At 38.6% G+C, this 18,636-nt stretch overlaps 1 protein-coding gene across 1 annotated transcript in view; it reads right to left on the bottom strand.

Moving 5' to 3' along the window:
- Nucleotides 1–18,636, bottom strand: part of DMD (dystrophin) — a 2,326,146-nt gene that overhangs the window by 852,391 nt on the left and 1,455,119 nt on the right. The window contains exon 47 of the mRNA XM_036270045.1: nt 15,861–16,010. Coding sequence (XP_036125938.1) covers nt 15,861–16,010 — 150 coding nt within the window. The remainder of the gene's footprint in view (nt 1–15,860; nt 16,011–18,636) is intronic.

Below are 18,636 nucleotides of genomic sequence, written 5' to 3'. Positions count from 1 at the left end.
GTCATCACTGAAGGACGGAGTTTAGAGGATCATTATTAAAATACTTAATAGCATGTAGTATCATTTATTTTTTAACGTTTTCATTGATTTTTTTTAAAAAAGAGAAAGGGAGAGAGAGATAGAAACATCGATGTGAGAAACACCGATCAGCTGCCTCCTGCATGCCCCCCCACAGGGGATCAAGCCCACACCTGGGCATGTGCCCTGACTGGGAATCGAACCAGGACCTTTCAGTCCATGGGACAGTACTCAACTACTGAGCCACACCGGCAGGGCAGCGGGTAGTATTTATTGGCTACATATTCTATGTCAGCTATTGCCCAAAGCAGTCAAGGAGGGGAAGAAATACCTTGACTTCTCCCCTTTTCCTGCTCTCCAGTCTCCTGCCAATACCTCCCAGAAGCTAAATCTATCCAGAAGCTGATGGACAAGGGAGTCTGGGAAATAAGGAGGGCAGAGGTCAGCCCCTTGCAATATACAACATAGGAAAGAAAGGCATTGGAGTAGATGAGAGCACAGGGTGTAAGACAAAGGCATATCTGGGTGATGAATCTCAAAAAGGGCTTTGTTTTAAAGGTACAAATAAGTCAAATGTGCTCATGTGTTTTATCAAAGTTGAATATGTACTCTCTGGTATTGGATGGATGGATTCCACACACACCAACAGACAAAAGTTTTTAGAAAAAGCCTCGCCAATATCTCAGCATATACTGCCTGAATATTCCACTGAATGGAACTTTTAGTCAACTCACACGCAGATACTTGCCTGACATCCTTTATATCCTTACTGATCAAAGTGTGGACCAAGGCCTAGAGTACTGGCATCGTCTGAAAGCTGGGAATGCAGACTCTCAGACCCTACACCAAACCCACTGAATTAGAAATCTCATTTCAATGAAATCCCTGCGTGATTCTTGTGCACATTAAGGTTGATAAAGGCTGCTCTACCTCGTAGCAGTCAGACCCCTTCTTCCTTATCACTGGTATTAGAATTTACAATATCTACCTTATAATAGTAACCACAATTTAGCTTTTCTTTTTTTATCCTCACCTGAGCACATTTTTGCATTTATCCTCAGACTGAGGGGAAGAAAGAGAGGGAGAAAGAGAGAGAGAGAAACATTGATCCGAGAGAGACACTTTGACTGGTGGCTACCCACACGACCCCAACTGGGACCGGAGATGAACCACAAATGAGGTACATGTCCTTAGCAGGAACCAAACCTGGGACTCTCTGGTCCGTGGACTGATGCCCTAATTGCTGAGCCAAACTGGCCAGGGACACAGTTTAGCTTTCCATAACAAAGTATTATAGTATACATTGGGTTTTTAGTTCCTTACTAAACCCTGGAGGATGAGCAAACGTGTCTCATAATGCACCACCATTGTAAAAATAAGGAAATGGAGGCAAAAAAAGATTTAAATAAATTCACCTTAGTTATGAGCTGCTGAGTGCTGAACCTATGATAGGACTAAGTTATTTTTATTTTTATTTTTTAATCCCCCCCTGAGGATATTTTTACATTTATCTTCAGTCAGAGTGGGAGGAAGAGAGAGGGAGAGAGAGAGAAACATTGATGTGAGAAAGACACATTGACCGGCTGCCACCCGCACGACCCCAACTGGGGCAGAGGACGAACTGCAACTGAGGTATGTGGCCTCGGTCGGAATAGAATCTGGGATTCTCTGGTCCACAAGCCAATGCTCTAACCACTGAGCAAAACTGGCCAGGGCAGGACTGAGTTATTAACTGCAAATTTAGTGATCTTTCTGGTACTAAAATGAGGTGTTGAGGGCAGGAAGATAGGGCAGAGACAGTCACCACACAAACCATTATAGTATTTGAGGTCACATTCAGAAGGAATCACATATGAACTGAGTAAGAAATTGGAAAGGGGTGTCTTAGGAAAACTGATTCTTTACTCAAAATGGAAGTGATCATTTGACCACATTGCATTCCAGTGTCAGTATAAACAACTGAAGACGTGAATGACCTCTTCCTCAGTTATTTTAGTAGTGCTTTAAAACTCTTTTCATCTGCTCTCAAACCCTATAAAATCTTAAACATAAAGTGTCCTTTCTATTAATGTTCCTGTTTTCTGGGTTGTCTATTATCTGTCACCAGTGAATGAGTACCTACAGAGCACCTGAAAACTAATTTCTCTCTCTCCCTTCCCCAGCATCATCAATGATTCCAGCAGAAGGGTACACATCACTGATATGGACAAAACAATAAAGCAGCTTCAAGGAGATCACTGCATTGGTCTACAATTTGTAGCGACAGTCATGGCAAAAACAAAAGCAATCTTCACAACAGTCATTTAAGTCATGATCGCGTTGCAGACTTGTCCTTTTTTAGGAAAGTCTAAGTCCAAGAATTAGTGCCCTATCCCAAACTGTTGCTGTAACCCACATCATGAACAGGTAGAACGTGTCACCTTCATAAGACATTTATTTTTAGGCTGTGTTTAAGTTATAACCATCAGTCACAGATTGCCCACAGATCGCAACTATCAGGACAAATGGAGTTTTCATGAAATATCCTTGCGATGACTTTAGTTTCTGGCCCATTTCCTGGTCTATCTCTTTTCCTCCACACTTAGCCAACCATGCCAAAGATGGGTTATACTTTTCCCAGTGATAACTGAAACTGTTCACAAATTATAACTGCACCATTCCATCCAGTTCACATACTTTGACTTCTATAGCAAAACAGATTGATTTTCTCTAGCAACGAATACTGAAATGGTCTCTTCAATGTCTTGTAATTAGTTCTACCAGTAAGGAAATTAAAAGGCAGCAGCAACAATTTGTCCATCAGGCCCTTATCAGTCCCTTCAGAGACCATACAGTGGCCTTACCCTGAACTACAAGGTGGATAAATGAGGAGAATGCTGATTTTGGCATCCAGCTTACTCTCGGATAATCTAGCTCATGCTTCTTGGCTGACATGAGACAGAAATAACATCAAATGGTGATAAACTCTTTCCCGCAAACCTGGGGTTCCACGGTTCACTGCCCCCAGGCCTAATCTATCAATCCATTTTCTACACAATAAAAGGTAAGAAACCTATTACAGATCAGTTATAAGCCCTGGCAGGTGGTCTACGACAAAAATGGAATACATCAACCAAGCCTGCATTCAGTGTCCCTTTTCTCGGGATTGAAGCACTAGGGGTCAGATGACATGCATAGAGTAGGCAGGATTTAGTATAAAATTCTTTTAGGTCCATGAATAAACTCACACATTTTACAGCATGAGTATAAAGATTTGACAGAAAAGTTCATTTTTGGTATGATTCTGACCTTTTATAAAAATAGCACTGTTATAATTGTTTTTTTCTTTACATGTTGGCTTTGTACGCAATGTAATAAATGAAACCAAGTAAGAATTTATAATCTATGTTCTTAAATACAGCTTTAATCTTCACTTGTTATTCAAACTCAGTTCAAGGAGTTAGTATATGAAAGCCTCCATTTAATGCCATTTCAAGATGTCTAGATTATGAGAAAGGCGACCCCTCTGGTGTCAGGGTTGACATTATATAATCTAGTCATTCCAAAGCCAAGGCACTCAGGAACAAAAGAAACAACTTTCTACATTAGCAACATCTCTTTTTAGTGTATCATTTCTTCTTGTTTCTAAAATTCCTTACTATAGGGCAAACATCTTTGTGTTAATAAATGACTTGCTTCAAAAAGGTCAGAGTTATGAAATTTTTCTCCTTTTTATCATCATTATACTTTTCTTCATTTTAAATTCATTGTGAACAGGAAAGAAAGTTTGCCAAGAATAGAGTCATGCCTAGTACACATTATCAGTAATATATATATATATATATATATATATATATATACACACACACACACATATATATATATAATTTTAATGTGGAAATGAGCTGTTGTACAAGTGCCATTATTTTACAATGCCTGCTGGATTTTTTTTCTTCATATTTTTAAAAATAGCATTACAACCCTGGCCGGTTTGGCTTAGCAGTTAGAGCACTGGCCCACAGACCAATGAGTCATGGGTTCGATTTTGGTCAAGGGCACGTACCTCGGTTGCGGTTTGTCCTGGCCCTCGTCAGGGTCGTGCGGGAGGCAGCCAGTCGCTGTGTCTCTTTCACATCAGTGTTTTTTTCTCTCTCTCCCCCCTCCCTTGTTCCTTCCCTCCCTCCCACTCTTCCTGATGTAAAAAGGAAAAATATCCTTGGGTGAGGATTAAAAAAATTTAAAAATAGCATTGCATTACAATGAACAAGTTATTTAGTATTAGGTTATGGTTTCCTAATTAAGCAACATCTGGCTTCAATGAAACTTTCTACAAATGGTTCTTCGTCACTCCACCAAAATGGGGGAAATCAACACCAAAAATAAAGGGAAGGGAAAGGGGTGGGGGATAAAGATTCATTTACACTCTGTCTGGAGTTCTGAGTTAAAGTGAGGGGAGTGCATTGATTGTAAACATGCTCAGGGTTAAAAAAGGTCATCTTAAATCATGCTTATGCTTCACATGTCAAAATGTTGGTGTTTGAAAACGATGGACTACTTGGACTTCACAGCCAATGCAAGGAGGAAAATCTATCATTTTCCAACACATTTTATCTGACATGCTAGTTGGTCACAGATAATGAGAATAATGAGATCGAAGAATGAGAGATCACTGTCTGAAAACATTCTGTACCTTCCATTAGGTTCATTTGGTGGTCGTGGTTCCTCTAATTCTCTGTCTCTCTCTTAGCTCTTAGATTTACAATAGTGGCACATATTTCAGCTTTCTTCCTAAGTGCCATATTTCTAACTTGTTTGATTAAGACTGAATATTTATTCATCCTTAAAAAATAAGGAAATCCTGCCATATGCAAGAAAAGAGATCTACCTGGAGAACATTATGTTAAATGAAAAAAGCCAGTCACATGAGGACAAACACTGCATAATTCCACTTATATCTAAAACAGTCAAAATCAGCCCTGGCCGGTTTGGCTCAGCGGTTAGAGCATTGGCCCATGGACCAGAGAGTCCTGGGTTCGGTTCCCGCTAAGGGCACGTACCTCAGTTGCAGTTTGTCTCGGCCCTGGTTGGGGTCATGTGGGTGGCAGCCAGTCGATGTGTCTCTCTCACATCGATGTTTCTCTCTCTCTTCCTTTCTCTCTCCATCCCGCTCTATCTGAAGATAAATGCAAAAAAAAAAAAAAAAAAAAAGTCATCGCGTGAGGATAAAAATAAATAAAATAGTTAAAACCATACAAACAGCCCTGGCCGGTTTGGCTCAGCGGTTGGAGCGTCCGCCTGCGGTCTGGAGAGACCCGGGTTCGGTTCCCGCTAAGGGCATGTACCTCGGTTGCAGTTTGTCCCCAGCCCTGGTTGGTCCTGCGGGTGGCAGCCACTCGATGTGTCCCTTTCACATCGATGTTTCCCTCTCTCTCTCTTCCTCTCTCTCCCTCCCACTCTATCTGTACAAAAAATGGAAAAATGTCCTTGGATGAGGATAAAAAAAAAAATCTTAAAAAAACCATACAAACAGAGTACATTGGTGGTTACCAGGGCAAGGGTGAGAAGGAAATGGGAGTTGCCCAATAGGTATAGAGTTTCAGCTATGCAAGATAAAAACCTTCTGGAGATCCGCCATACAACATATTGCCTATAGATAACAATACTGTGTTGGACATTTAAAGATTTGTTAAGAGGGTAGATCTCATGCCAGGTGCTCTTAGCACAATAAAAATAAAGAAATTGACTCAGCAAAAATTTTGGGCTTGGTCTTTGTTTTATTTAATTTTTTTTTTCCTTTATTGATTTTTTTTTTGTTTGTTTTTTTTTTTTTTTTTTTTTTTAGAGAGCAAGGGAAAGGGAGAGAGTGATAGTAATATTGATGAGTGAGAACACTGATTGGCCACCTCCTGCATGTTCCTCACTGGGTATTGGGCCCATGACCTCGGCATGTGTCCTGACCGGGAATCGAACCAGCAACCTCTTGGTGCATGGGTCAACAACGCTAAACCACTGAGCCACACCGGCTGGACTTGGTCTTTGTTTTCCCATTTTAATATTATCCCCAATTTCTGAAATTCAAGGTAACACTTTTGACCAATTACAATGTGCCAGGTGCTGTGTTTTGCAATTCCCATGCACTGTCTCATTGAATTTTCACCACAACCTGTACAGTATGTTCTACTTCTGAATTTTGTGACTGTTATAACTGAAGTATGCACAGGGTAGGGAAAAGATCACAGAGCTAGTAATGGGTAGAATCCATAATCCATAAATCTCACTCCTAATCACCATAATAAATGGCCTCCTCACAACTCCTGTTTATTTATTTTTGTTTATTTGTAAGATGTCTACTCCACCTTCTTGACATTTCAATAGATTGGAAAATTAAAAACCACATATCATTATAAACTTACTGTCATTAAAGGGTGATTAATTTGGTAGTAATGGCAACCAGGTTTCTTGGACAGTCCAAATTTCTCAACTTCACTGAAGGATCAGGCAGTAGAGTGTGTGGGTTCTGCTGCTAAGAACATTAGCAGTGACGGTAACAGTAGTTACTGAGTACTGGGCCAGGCTCACCCCCGAGAACCTGATGTTTGTTCTCCTAACTGGGGCGACTTTATTTATTTATTTTTTTAACCTCACCTGACGACATTTTTGCATTTATCTTCAGATAGAGTGGGAGAGAGGAAGAGAGGAAGAGAGAGAGAGAGACATCAATGCGAGAGAGACACATTGAGTGGTTGCCACCCACACAACCCCAACCAGGGCCGGGGACAAACTGCAACCGATGTACGTGCCCTTAGCGGGAACTGAACCCGGGACTCCCTGTCCGCAGGCCGACGCTCCAACTGCTGAGCCAAACCAGCCAGGGTGGGGCGACTTTACATATATCATTTTAATCTTCTAAAGTGGAACACTCATGAGAATAAAACAGGAAGCTCTTAAAAATTATGATGGAATAACAGGCAAAACCAGGACTGTCAGAGCAATCTGAGATGTATTCATGACATACAACTGAGTAGTAATAATTCCCATTTCAATGGGAAATTATAAGAGGCAAAATCAAGGATTCATATGTTATGAACTTTTAATTACTACCACCCCCCCAAATCTCAGCCTCAAACTATTTAGCAACTACAAATTGAGAGATGAATAGGTATAATTCCAAGCCCTATGTAATTCTGAAGGTCCTTTCAATAATGCAAGGGTGGGAACTGATTATGATATGCTAGGAACGACATGGGGCACATAGTGATCACTCATTAAATGTTTGGTGAATGGATGATTTAATGAATGAATAAGTGCTATGATGTAATTATTAAATACATAAAAGAAACTTCCAAGATAATGGATGTCCAAGAAACAGCAGGCTGCATGCCTTAATAGTAAATAGGTAAACACCATTTTTTTGTATTTCCTGTAAAGATTCTTCATTTTAGTAAAAAAAGAAGTAATCCACAGTAAGGGAAGTATTGGATGGTCACTACTAGAACAATCTATTAGGTATAGTCTTTGACTGCAAAATAACCTATTGGAGCAAACGTGCATTTTTTCAGTAAAAAAGTGAAGCTTTATCTTAATTTAATGTTCTCATCTGTATTCTCCACATTTATAGTAATGACTAATAATGAATAATGACTGGCAATATATGGCAAATGTTTATTTACCTTACATAAATAAAAAGAACAAATCTAAAGTGTTCACTCCTGCTTGGCTGGTGTGGCTCAGTGGTTGAGCATCGACCCATGCACCAAGAGGATGCCGGTTCGATTCCTGGTCAGGGCACATGCCCAGGTTGTGGGCCTGATCCCCAGTGGAGGGCATGCAGGAGGTGGCCAATCAATGTTCTCTCTCATCGAGGTTTCTATCTCTATCTCCCTCTCTTTTCCTCACTCTCTAAAATCAATAAAAAAAAGAAAGTGTTTACTCCTTAGATAAATACTTAGAAGTAAGATAATTAGAGGTTAATACAAAGTGAACCAGATTTCTGGAAATTTAGATACAGTCACTTGCATACTGAAGAAAATAGTCTGGCATATGAATTTCACTATATTTTTACTTTCATAATATGTATTTTGTAGTTCAGTTTGCAAAAAATCCCTGTACTATTATCAATAGTGCAAAAGTTATTCTTTATTAAAACTTTACTATATATATTGTTTTCAAACCTAATTTTTTTCTAGATAAAATAGATCAGACTTTTTAAAAATCAAGATGAACTTAACTGAAATTCACTTCTCGGCAAAATTTTTTATTTGTGTTTGTAAAATGTTTCAGTCTTTATATGCACTATTTTATACTGTTTAGGAATTACAAATTAAAATAGTAATTTACCATTTTCAAATAGATGACAAATTATGATGCAAAAATGTATTCAACAAAATAAAAATATATTTATTATGACTAATAAAAATGTACAATATATTCTATCTGTAAAGTTACTTAACATACAAAAAACGGTAGATATATAACTAATATTCTCAAACAACATAAATATTCTTTCCTGTACTACACAATCACAAATGGTTTATTTAAATAAATTGGCTCAGGAAAATCCCTTGAAAATATACCATCCAGTTTTCCAAAAAGGGCATAAAGCAAAGCAAAAACTCTCATACCGTTTCATCAAATGAAAAGAAATCCCAGTATTTACCTTTAAAGGAGTAATGTAATGGGAAATCATGTTTTTCTTTGTTTCTAGCATATTATCTACAGAAAAATCGTGAGCTTCACTAAAAAGTTTTTTTTTTTAAAAACTATCTATTTTGAAATAACTTTTATATTTAAATAGCGTATAGGGTATTCTCAGATATGTCATAGAACCTTTCTAGGACTCAGTGTTCTAATCTAGAAGATGTGAGAGTAATTTAGCTTCACTGGGCTTCTTTCATCTGTATAATCTTATGAGTCTACAAGGCAAAGGTTGCATCTTTTCATATTTTCTTTTTTGATTTATTTTTAAATCCTCACCTGAGGAATTTTTTTGATATTTTATTCAGATAGAGTGGGAGGGAGGGAGGGAGAGAGAGAGAGAGAGAGAGAGAGAGAGAGAGAGAGAGAGAGGGGAAGAGAGAGAGAAACATCGACGTGAAGGGACACATCGAGTGGCTGCCACCCACACGACCCAATCAGGGCTGGGGACAAACTGCAACCGAGGTATGTGCCCTTAGCGGGAACCGAACCCGGGTCTTTCCAGACCGCAGGCCAACGCTCTAACCACTGAGCAAATCCCTCCAGGGTTCTTTTCATATTTTCAATGAAGTATGGCAAGTATACAACATGATTCAAAAATAAAATTTGATGAAACTCTGTGAAGTGTATGATTGTGTGACCACTGTGCTATACACCTGAAACTAATACAAAATAATAGTGAACATAAACTGTATTAAAAAAACAACAACAGCATATTTTGGTCAGGCCAGTGCAGCTCAGTGGATTGAGTGACGTCTCATGGACTGAGAGGTCCTGGTTCGATTCCCAGTCAGGGCACATGCCCAGGTTGCAGGCTTGATCCCCAGCACGGGGCGTACAGGAGGCAGCCAATCAATGCTTCCCTCTCACACCAATGTTTCTATCTCTCTTTCTCCCCGTCCCAAATCAATAAAAACATATTTTGGTTTTAAATGATGGTAATTGAAAAATACCTACACACAATATGTTAAAAGAACAATGAAGAATGAGGACCAGGAGTGACAAGGATAGGAAAAGATGAAAAAGGGATTAAACGCTAAAGAGTCAGAGAAAGAGAGTAAGAGACAATGTGTTGTATCCACTACTCAGGCAGAAAAATAAACTGACACATATGAATATAGGAAAGTAGATTCATGATAGATGTAGAAAGACGTCAATTCACAGGCCAAGACACCCATAACAGAGAAAAAGGAAGAGAGTGAAAGTGATGGGGAGAGGTAGGAAGGGAGAGAGAATCCCCTATACACACACACACACACACACACACACACACACAAGTTCAGAGAAAATACAAATAAGTATAAAGAGTAATAAGTATTAAAAACAACCCAGAGTTAGACATCTGTATAAAAATCATAGAGCGAGACTCAGAGAAAAACACAGAGGCTAGCTTTAATGATATTCCCATTTTGTGTATCTTAAGGATATTGTTTGTTTGTTTTTATCCTCACCCGAGGATATTTTTTCCATTTTTTGTACAGATAGAGTGGGAGGGAGAGAGAGGAAGGGAGAGAGAGGGAGAGAAACATCGACGTGAAGGGACACATCGAGTGGCTGCCACCCGCACGACCAACCAGGGCCGGGGACAAGCTGCAACCGAGGTACATGCCCTTAGAGGGAACCGAACCCGGGTCTCTCTGTACCGCAGGCTGACGCTCCAACCACTGAGCCAAACCGGCCAGGGCAAGGATATTATTGTTAAAGACTGTAAAGGTGAAGCTATGCATTAGACAAAAATGAGGGTATCACTTCATGATCCTTAGCTGGAGATAGCCATAAATTGAAACCAAGGTCTGCATTTAGCTTCAAAGCAACATTTCCCATCTGGATTACGAAAGGCTGGCTATCCAGGCTAAGGCAAGTTAACATAGTTTTACAATGAACCCATTAGGATCCACCACTCCTTTAAAGAAATAGCTATCTTACCCTAAATGCTGTTTTTCCTATTTAGAAATGCAATATAAAGGTGTCAAAGCAATTGGTAAATTGGGTAAATATGCGGGATACAGCATATTAGAGTTAGTCATGGAGAAAGGCACCTGCTACCAGAGAATGTGATAGTAGAACATTTCTTAGATCCTGTGTGTTAAAGAATTGGCATATTTGTATCTCAGCATCTATGACCTACTAGTACAATTATGCCACCCACTCTAGCGTTTGAATGGAGGAGGGGCTGGAGAATACAGGGGAAGGGAATTCATTATTCCTTTTCTTGTCTAATGACTCAGTGTTTGAGGATTAATGATGATCACCATGACCATCTTTCCTTACTTTTTTGTTTGAACTACTGACTTGGCCTTGGCCAGTTTGGCTCAGCGGCAGAACATCGGCCTGCGGACCAGTGAGTCACGGGTTCGATTCTGACCAAGGGCACGTACCTCAGTTGTGGTTCATCCCCGGCCCTGGTCGGGGTCCTGTGGGAGGCAACCAATTGATGTTTCTCTCTCCCTCCTTCCCACTCTACCTGAAGATAACTAGAAAAAATATCCTCAGGTGAGGATTTAAAATATAAAATAAAACTACTGACTTGGGTACTTATCTAAATCCGGCACTGATCATTTGTTGTCTATTCTTAAATTTAAACCAACAAGGCCCTGGCTGGTTTGGCACAGCAGTTAGAGCATCAGTCCGCAGACTAGAGAGTCCTGGGTTCAGTTCCCAGTAAGGGCACATACCTCAGTTGCGATTTGTCCCTGGCCTTTGTTGGGGTCATGTGACAGGCAACTGCTCGATGTGTCTCTCTCACATTGATGTTTCTCTCTCTCTTTTCCTCCCTCTCTCCCTCCCACTCTATCTGAAGATAAATGCAAAAATGTCCTTGGGTGAGGATAAAAAAAAAACAATAAATAAATTAATTAATTAAATAAACCAACAGGGATGGGGGGGCATAGATATTGAAACAGACAATGAAATAGTTTTTAATATGGCTAATAAATAAGTTCCAAATTCTAAATTTGGTGTCAAAAGCACAGCACTAAAATTATAACTTAGGGATAGAACACAGATATTATAGATGATCTAGTGATATAAGTCTACACAATGTAGTATTCATAGTCTTGGTTTTAATTTTCTATCATAAATATTTTACTTTTTATGCTGTTGCAGAACAGATAAAACCTTAACTCGTGTTTCCTAGTCACAAAGCTATTACTGTTTGTTTTAGATAGTTCTCTCACATATTCTAGAATTATAATTTTTGTGTTCCATTTTTAATATTAAAATGTACTGAGATACTGTAAAACATTTCTGGGCACCTCTCCTCCTTGTTCTCTTCCAATGTAAATGCTTTTGTTTGTATTGTTATGTGGCTACAAAATTTAATTGCTAAGAAAACAGATTCCATCCATATGCAAGTGTATGTATCATTACACGGATGTTTTGAAATAATTAAAACAAGAAATATACATTTTCAGTAGGAAAAATTCACCTTAAAATATTTTGCTCTGATTATTCACATTGAAAGAAAGTGTTGATATATAAAAAGAAAAGTTGTTTTTGTTTCTTCCAAATACCTGGTTGCTTGAATTACAGTAATCTAAACACACATTTTGATTTTAATGTAAAAAAAATTGCTAATTTTCCAGTTCATAAATTGTTGATCAGTCACATAACTGACCTGTTACAAGAACTTCAGCATCATCAATTTAAAAATATAACAAATAACTTGACACAATCCAAAATAAATTCTCTGTTATTTTCTTTGCAAATCATCTATGCACAGAAACTTTTTTTTCAATATAACTTCTTCATACCTCCCAATTTTGTTGGATGCTAATGAATAACAAGCAATTCTTTAGAGGCAATTGTGTCATTTTTTCCAAAGAAGCCATTTAATATTACATGAAAATTACAGTTCTGCTATATCTTCTGGGTATGGCTTTGCTACTGCTTTATTTAAAAAAAATTTTTTTTTATTGATTTTAGAGAGAGAGGGAGGGGGAGAGAGAGAGAAACATGGTTGAGAGAGAACATCGATGGGCCGCCTCCTGCATGCCCCCACTGGGGATCGGGCCCACAACCTGGGCATATGCCCTGACCAGGAATTTATCAAAAACTTTCCCATTAAAAATAATTCCATGCCCAGAAGGCTTTCCAATTGAATTGTTCAAAACATCTTGGGAAGAAATAGTATCAATCTTTAATGATTTTTTTCCAAAAACAAAAAATACCTCTCAACTCATTAAAAAAAAATTTAAAAACAGTGTTTAACTTTTTTTTCCTTTATTGATTTTAGAGAGAGGAGGGAGAGGGAGAGAAAGATAGAAATATCAATGAGAGAGAACATCAATTGGCCGTCTCCTGCATGCCTCCCACTGGGGATTTGGACCACAACCTGGGCATATGCCTTGACCTGGAATCGAACCAGTGACCTCTTGGTGCATGGGTGGACGCTCAACCACTAAGCCACACCAGCCAGGCTCAACTCATTTTATAAGACTAGTTTCCAACATTGCTATCAACACTTAAGAGGATATTACAAAATATATATAATGACCATTTTCTGTCATGAACAAAAATATAAGAATCCTAACCAAAATATTAAAAATTGAATCCAGTGATCTATAAAAAATACAGGACATCATGACCAGTAGTATTCATTCAGTAATCCTAGAGTAGTTTCACATTCCAAAACAAATAGCTGTAATTCACCACATTCATACAAAGGAGAAAAATCATATAATCATTTTAATAAATGCTTAGGAAGCATTTTAATTTGTTCAATATCTATTCGAAATAACTCAATAAACTAGGAATAAGAAGAAATTTCTTAGTCTAATTAAGAGGACCTACAAAAACATCCTATTAACATCATATCTAATGATAAATTACTGATAGCTTTCCACCTGGGATAGGAAAGGAGCCAATTATCACTACTTCCATTAAACATTGTTGGAGGTCCTAGTCCCCCCCCACACACACACACACACTAAAATCTTAAGGATTGAAACAAAAAAATCTGCCATTATTGATGACATGATTGCATAGAGAAAATAAAAGATTCCATAAACTATTAATATTAATATTTAACTTAGCAAGGACACTGGATATGTGCTTAATATACAAAAATCTATTATATTTTGTCTATCGGCAACATAGAGAAAATAAAATTTAAAGTGAATCCCATTTATAACAGGATCACAGTGTCATAAGTCTGGGATTCAATCTAGTAAAATATGTGCAGGTCCTCTGGACTGAAAACCACTTAATATTATTAAAAAGGCATTATAGAAGACTTAAATAAATGGAAGGATATAAGATTAGATAGCTCAATATTGTAAAGATGTTAATTGATCTACAAATTCAAAAAAATTCCAATTAACATCCTGGCAAGCTTGAATAAAAATTGACAAGTTGATTCTAAAACTTATTTGGTAAGCCAAACAACCAAAAATAGTAAAGGCAATCTGGACTAAGAAGAATGAAGTTGGAAGGCTTACATTACTAGGTCCCAATTTAAAAAATAAAAATAAACACTTGTATACATAGGTACAATGGAATATTACTCAGTCATAAAAAGGAACGGAGTTCTGATACATGGTACAAATGGATAAGCCTTGAAAACATTATGTTAAGTGAAATAATCTAGACATGAAGAGATAAATAGTATATATGCATCCACTAATATGAAATATCAACAGATGAGTGGATAGAAAAGCCATGGTACATTTACACAATGGAATAGTACATGGGGAATCGAACCCACGACCCTTTTGTCCACAAGCAGACACTCTAACTACTGAGCCAAATCGGTCAGGAAAGCATTACATTTTTTTAATAAATAAAGAAAAGGCACATTTAGAGAGACAGAAAGTAGTTTAGAGGTTGCTTTGTTGGGGGTTGGAGGGGTAGGGGATGGGGAATTATTGCTTAATGGTTACAGAATTTCCATTTTGGGGTGATGAAAAAGTTATGGAAAAAGATGCTGGTGATGGTTACACATTGTGAATATAATAAATGACACTGAACCATACATTTAAAATCATTAAAATCACATGTGTTATATATATTTTGCCACATTTAAAAATAAATATACCCAAACCATTAAACTGTACACTTTAAAATGAGTGAATTGTGTGGTATATGAATTATACCTCAATAAAGCTGCTAAAAAATGACTGCTGTTAAGCTAGTGTAGTTTTTGAAGGACAGATGTAATGTAAGAACAGAGAGAATCCAGAAGCAGATCCACACACAGTTTACTTGACTTAAAAATTTGTCACAGTAGTATCATGGGAAAAAGAATGTCTTTCCATAAATGATAATAAATGATGATCATTGATGTTGCCTTTTATTATACAGTAGTTCACACTCGCTACTTGGTTTGAAAAAGTAAGTGTATATTACTTTGATAAACATTGTATCTATTTATTTATTTTTGTTAATCTTCACCAGAGGATTTTTTCCATTGATTTTTTTAGAGAGTGTGGGAGGGAGGGGGGAGGAAGGAAGAGAAAGAGAGAGAGAGAGACTTTGATGTGAGAGAGACCCATCTATTTGTTGTCTCCCACATGACCCGGATCAGGACCAGGGATCGAACCTGTGAACCTGCAACTGAGGTACATGCCTTTGACTGGAATCGAACCTGTGACCCTTTAGTCCGCGCGTAGACTCCCCAACTGCTGAGCCAAACCAACCAGGGCTGATAAGCATTTTAAATATTAGATTTTAAAAGTATCTGAGGTAGAAGGACAAAGACTCACAAGTTAAGTAAGTAAATAATTAAATAATAAACAAACAAGCAAAAAAACCTTTTGGAGAAGGTTGGTATCCATTTAGCATTGATTAAGTCTATACTGTCCATAAGGGTAAGTCATTTTGATTTATGATACATGCTGAACTGGACCACCTCCACCTTGCTTAACCACTGTCAATATACACCTGGACACTGAATTAACTCATTCACCCCTTTTTCAGCCTCATTCTTTAGAATTCATGCAAAGTAATAATGTCGTATATTTTGGCATTCAGTCATTTATGTGCCATCATCTACCATCACCATTCTTTCCATCCACAACAAACCATGTGGCCAAATCACTGGTCAGGTTAACAAAAACAACAAAAAACAGTCTACATATAAGTCCACCACTCATAAAACAACCATGACACAAAATAAATACAACACTTGCTATTTTTAGCACATGTGACAGGGGAGATGGTTCATGTCTCACCTTTATCCACTGAAGATTTGTCTGCTTGAGCTTGTTTTCAAGTTTATCTTGCTCTTCTGGGCTTATGGGAGCACTGACAAGCACAGTTCCTCCAGTTTCATTTAATTGTTTCAGAATTCCCTGGCGCAGGGGCAACTCTTCGGCAAGTAACTGAAACAGACAAATGCAACTACTTTTAAAACGAATTACAGCGCAATGCCAACTACCATGTCTTTGCCTCTATTGATTAATCTATCAAAACGAGGCAACTTGACCAAGGGCCCACTGGTACCTCAAATAGCAACAATTTTCTACAGAGCGCAGAGCTGATGGACTGAAACATGCCCTCTCAAGTAGATAAACCTATCCTAGAAAGGACCAGGATGTCTCATCCCTCAGTTTTTTTTTTTCCAAGAGAAAAGAGTCATGTGGTATCAGCTCTAAGACAATACCCCAAACAGAGTTTAGAGTCTAAAAATTCATCTTTATCAGAGATCGAACAATCTGGATAAATTCATCATCCTCTCAAGTATTAAGCCTCCATGCTATATCATACCACTGACCATGAATATGCATTATTATTTACTAAGAAATAACTAACACTGAGAACATACCAGGTACCAAGCACTGTGTTAAGCTCTTCATGTATATAATCTCAATTGATTTTTTTTTTTTTAATCCTCACCCAAGGACATTTTTTGACATTTTGTTCAGATAGAGTGGGAGGGAGGGAGGGAGAAAGGGAAGGGGGGGAGAGAGAGAGAGAGAGAGAGAGAGAGAGAGAGAGAGAGAGAGAGAAACATCGACGTGAAAGGGACACATCGAGTAGCTGCCACCCACACAACCCAACCAGGGCCGGGGACAAACTGCAACTGAGGTACGTGCTCTTAGCGGGAACTGAACCTGGGTCTCTCGGGACCGCAGACTGACGCTATAACCACTGAGCCAAACCGGCCAGGGCTCAATTGATTTTTTTTTAATCCTCACCCAAGGATATTTTTCTATTTATCTGCAGATAGAGTGGGAGGGAGATAGAGGGAGAAAGGGAGAGAAACATGGACATGAGAGGGACATATCGACTGGTTGCCTCCCGCACGACCCTGACCAGGGCCAAGGATGAACTGCAACCGAGGTACATGCCCTTGGCCGGAATTGAACCCGCAACTCATTGGTCTGCAAGCTGATGCTCTAACCGCTGAGCCAAACTGGCCAGGGATCAAAACTTTATTTATTTATTTATGTATTGATTTATTTTATTCTCACCCAAGGATTTTTTTTTTTTTTTTTGCATTTATCTTCAGATAGAGTGGGAGGGAGAGAGGGAGGAAGAGACAGAGAGAAACATGGATGTGAGAGAGACACATCGACTGGTTGCCACCCACACAACCCCAATTGGGGCCGGGAACAAACTGCAACCGAGGTACATGTCCTTAGCGGAACCGAACACAGGACTCTCTGATCCACAGGCCGATGCTCTAACTGCTGAGCCAACGTGGCCAGGGCTCAAAACTTTATTTTTGATTCTCAAGTACTTAGTGCAATATCTGACATAGAGTAGTAAGGTATTCAGTATTTGGTTACTGAATCAAACAATGATTTTTATACTTTACCTTCTGTGCAGGTATAAATTTTTGTTTCACAGAAACTGGTGGTTGAAGTCTAACAAACCTCAGTGGGGGAGTAGGGGAGGCGGGAAAAGATAAACCAAAGAATTTATATGCATATATGCACAACCAGTAGACACATACAACAGTGTGGTGAAGGTAGGGGTGGAATGGGATGGGGAGGAGGGTGTAATTGGGGGGGGGGAGAAGGGACACCTGTAATCAAATTAATTAATTAACTAAAAAAAAGAAATTGGTAGTTGACATGGGAGTCTAATTTGCATGAGCAAACCAAGTGACTCATTGATGAAGGAGCAATTCTCTGCCCCTTTGATCGCGTGACCTTGCCAAATGAGGATAATAGCAACCATTTTGAAAGTTTGGTATTAAGATGAAATAAAATAACAGCTATAAATACATCTAATACTTAGCACATAATAGGGGATGATTAATGTTAATTTCCCTTTCTCTTTTACCTTCCCTTTGAGATTTAATGTAAAACAGATCCAAAAGAATGTCTTTCCCAAAACTAAAATCATGACAGTTCATCCAGTGACACAATTAGAGCATGCCAGTCAGCCACATGAGGCAATCAGTGATGAGACATGACAGTAGGAAGGTCTGAAAAGCAACTTGAATGAACTAGATGTCGATTCAACTAGTATGAGAATGTGAACCAACACCCCCCCCCCAAACAGACCAAAACAGACATTATTCCAGGCAAACGGAACACTTTTAATTAGAGGCTGAAGTAGTGGGACTGATTTGGTCATTAAGATCTTCCCTAAGAAAGGGGATTCATTTCTATAAAGATTCTTCTCAGTTCTTTAAATAATTTGGAGCTGTGGATTTCTACAGTAAGTCTAAAATTAATTTCAAATTAGTTTAAAATACTGCCCTAAGTGTGTGTGTGTGTGTGTACACACACATACACATTAAAATTATATACATATTGGCCCTGGCTGGTTTGGCTCAGCAGTTAGAGTGTCGGCCCGCAGACCAGAGAGGCCCAGGTTTGGTTCCTGCTAAGGGCATGTACCTTGGTTGCAGTATGTCCCCGGCCCTGGTTGGGGTCGTGTGGGTGACAACCAGTCGATGTGTCTCTCTCACATCCATGTTTCTCTCTGTTTCTTCCTCCCTCTCTCCCTCCAGCTCTATCTGAAGATAAATGCAAAAATGTCCTCGGGTGAGGA

The sequence above is a fragment of the Molossus molossus genome, unplaced genomic scaffold (assembly GCF_014108415.1).
Source record: "Molossus molossus isolate mMolMol1 unplaced genomic scaffold, mMolMol1.p scaffold_m16_p_2, whole genome shotgun sequence".
In the NCBI taxonomy this organism is placed as follows: Eukaryota; Metazoa; Chordata; class Mammalia; order Chiroptera; family Molossidae; genus Molossus; species Molossus molossus.
This window is presented reverse-complemented; position numbering and strand designations above follow the sequence as displayed.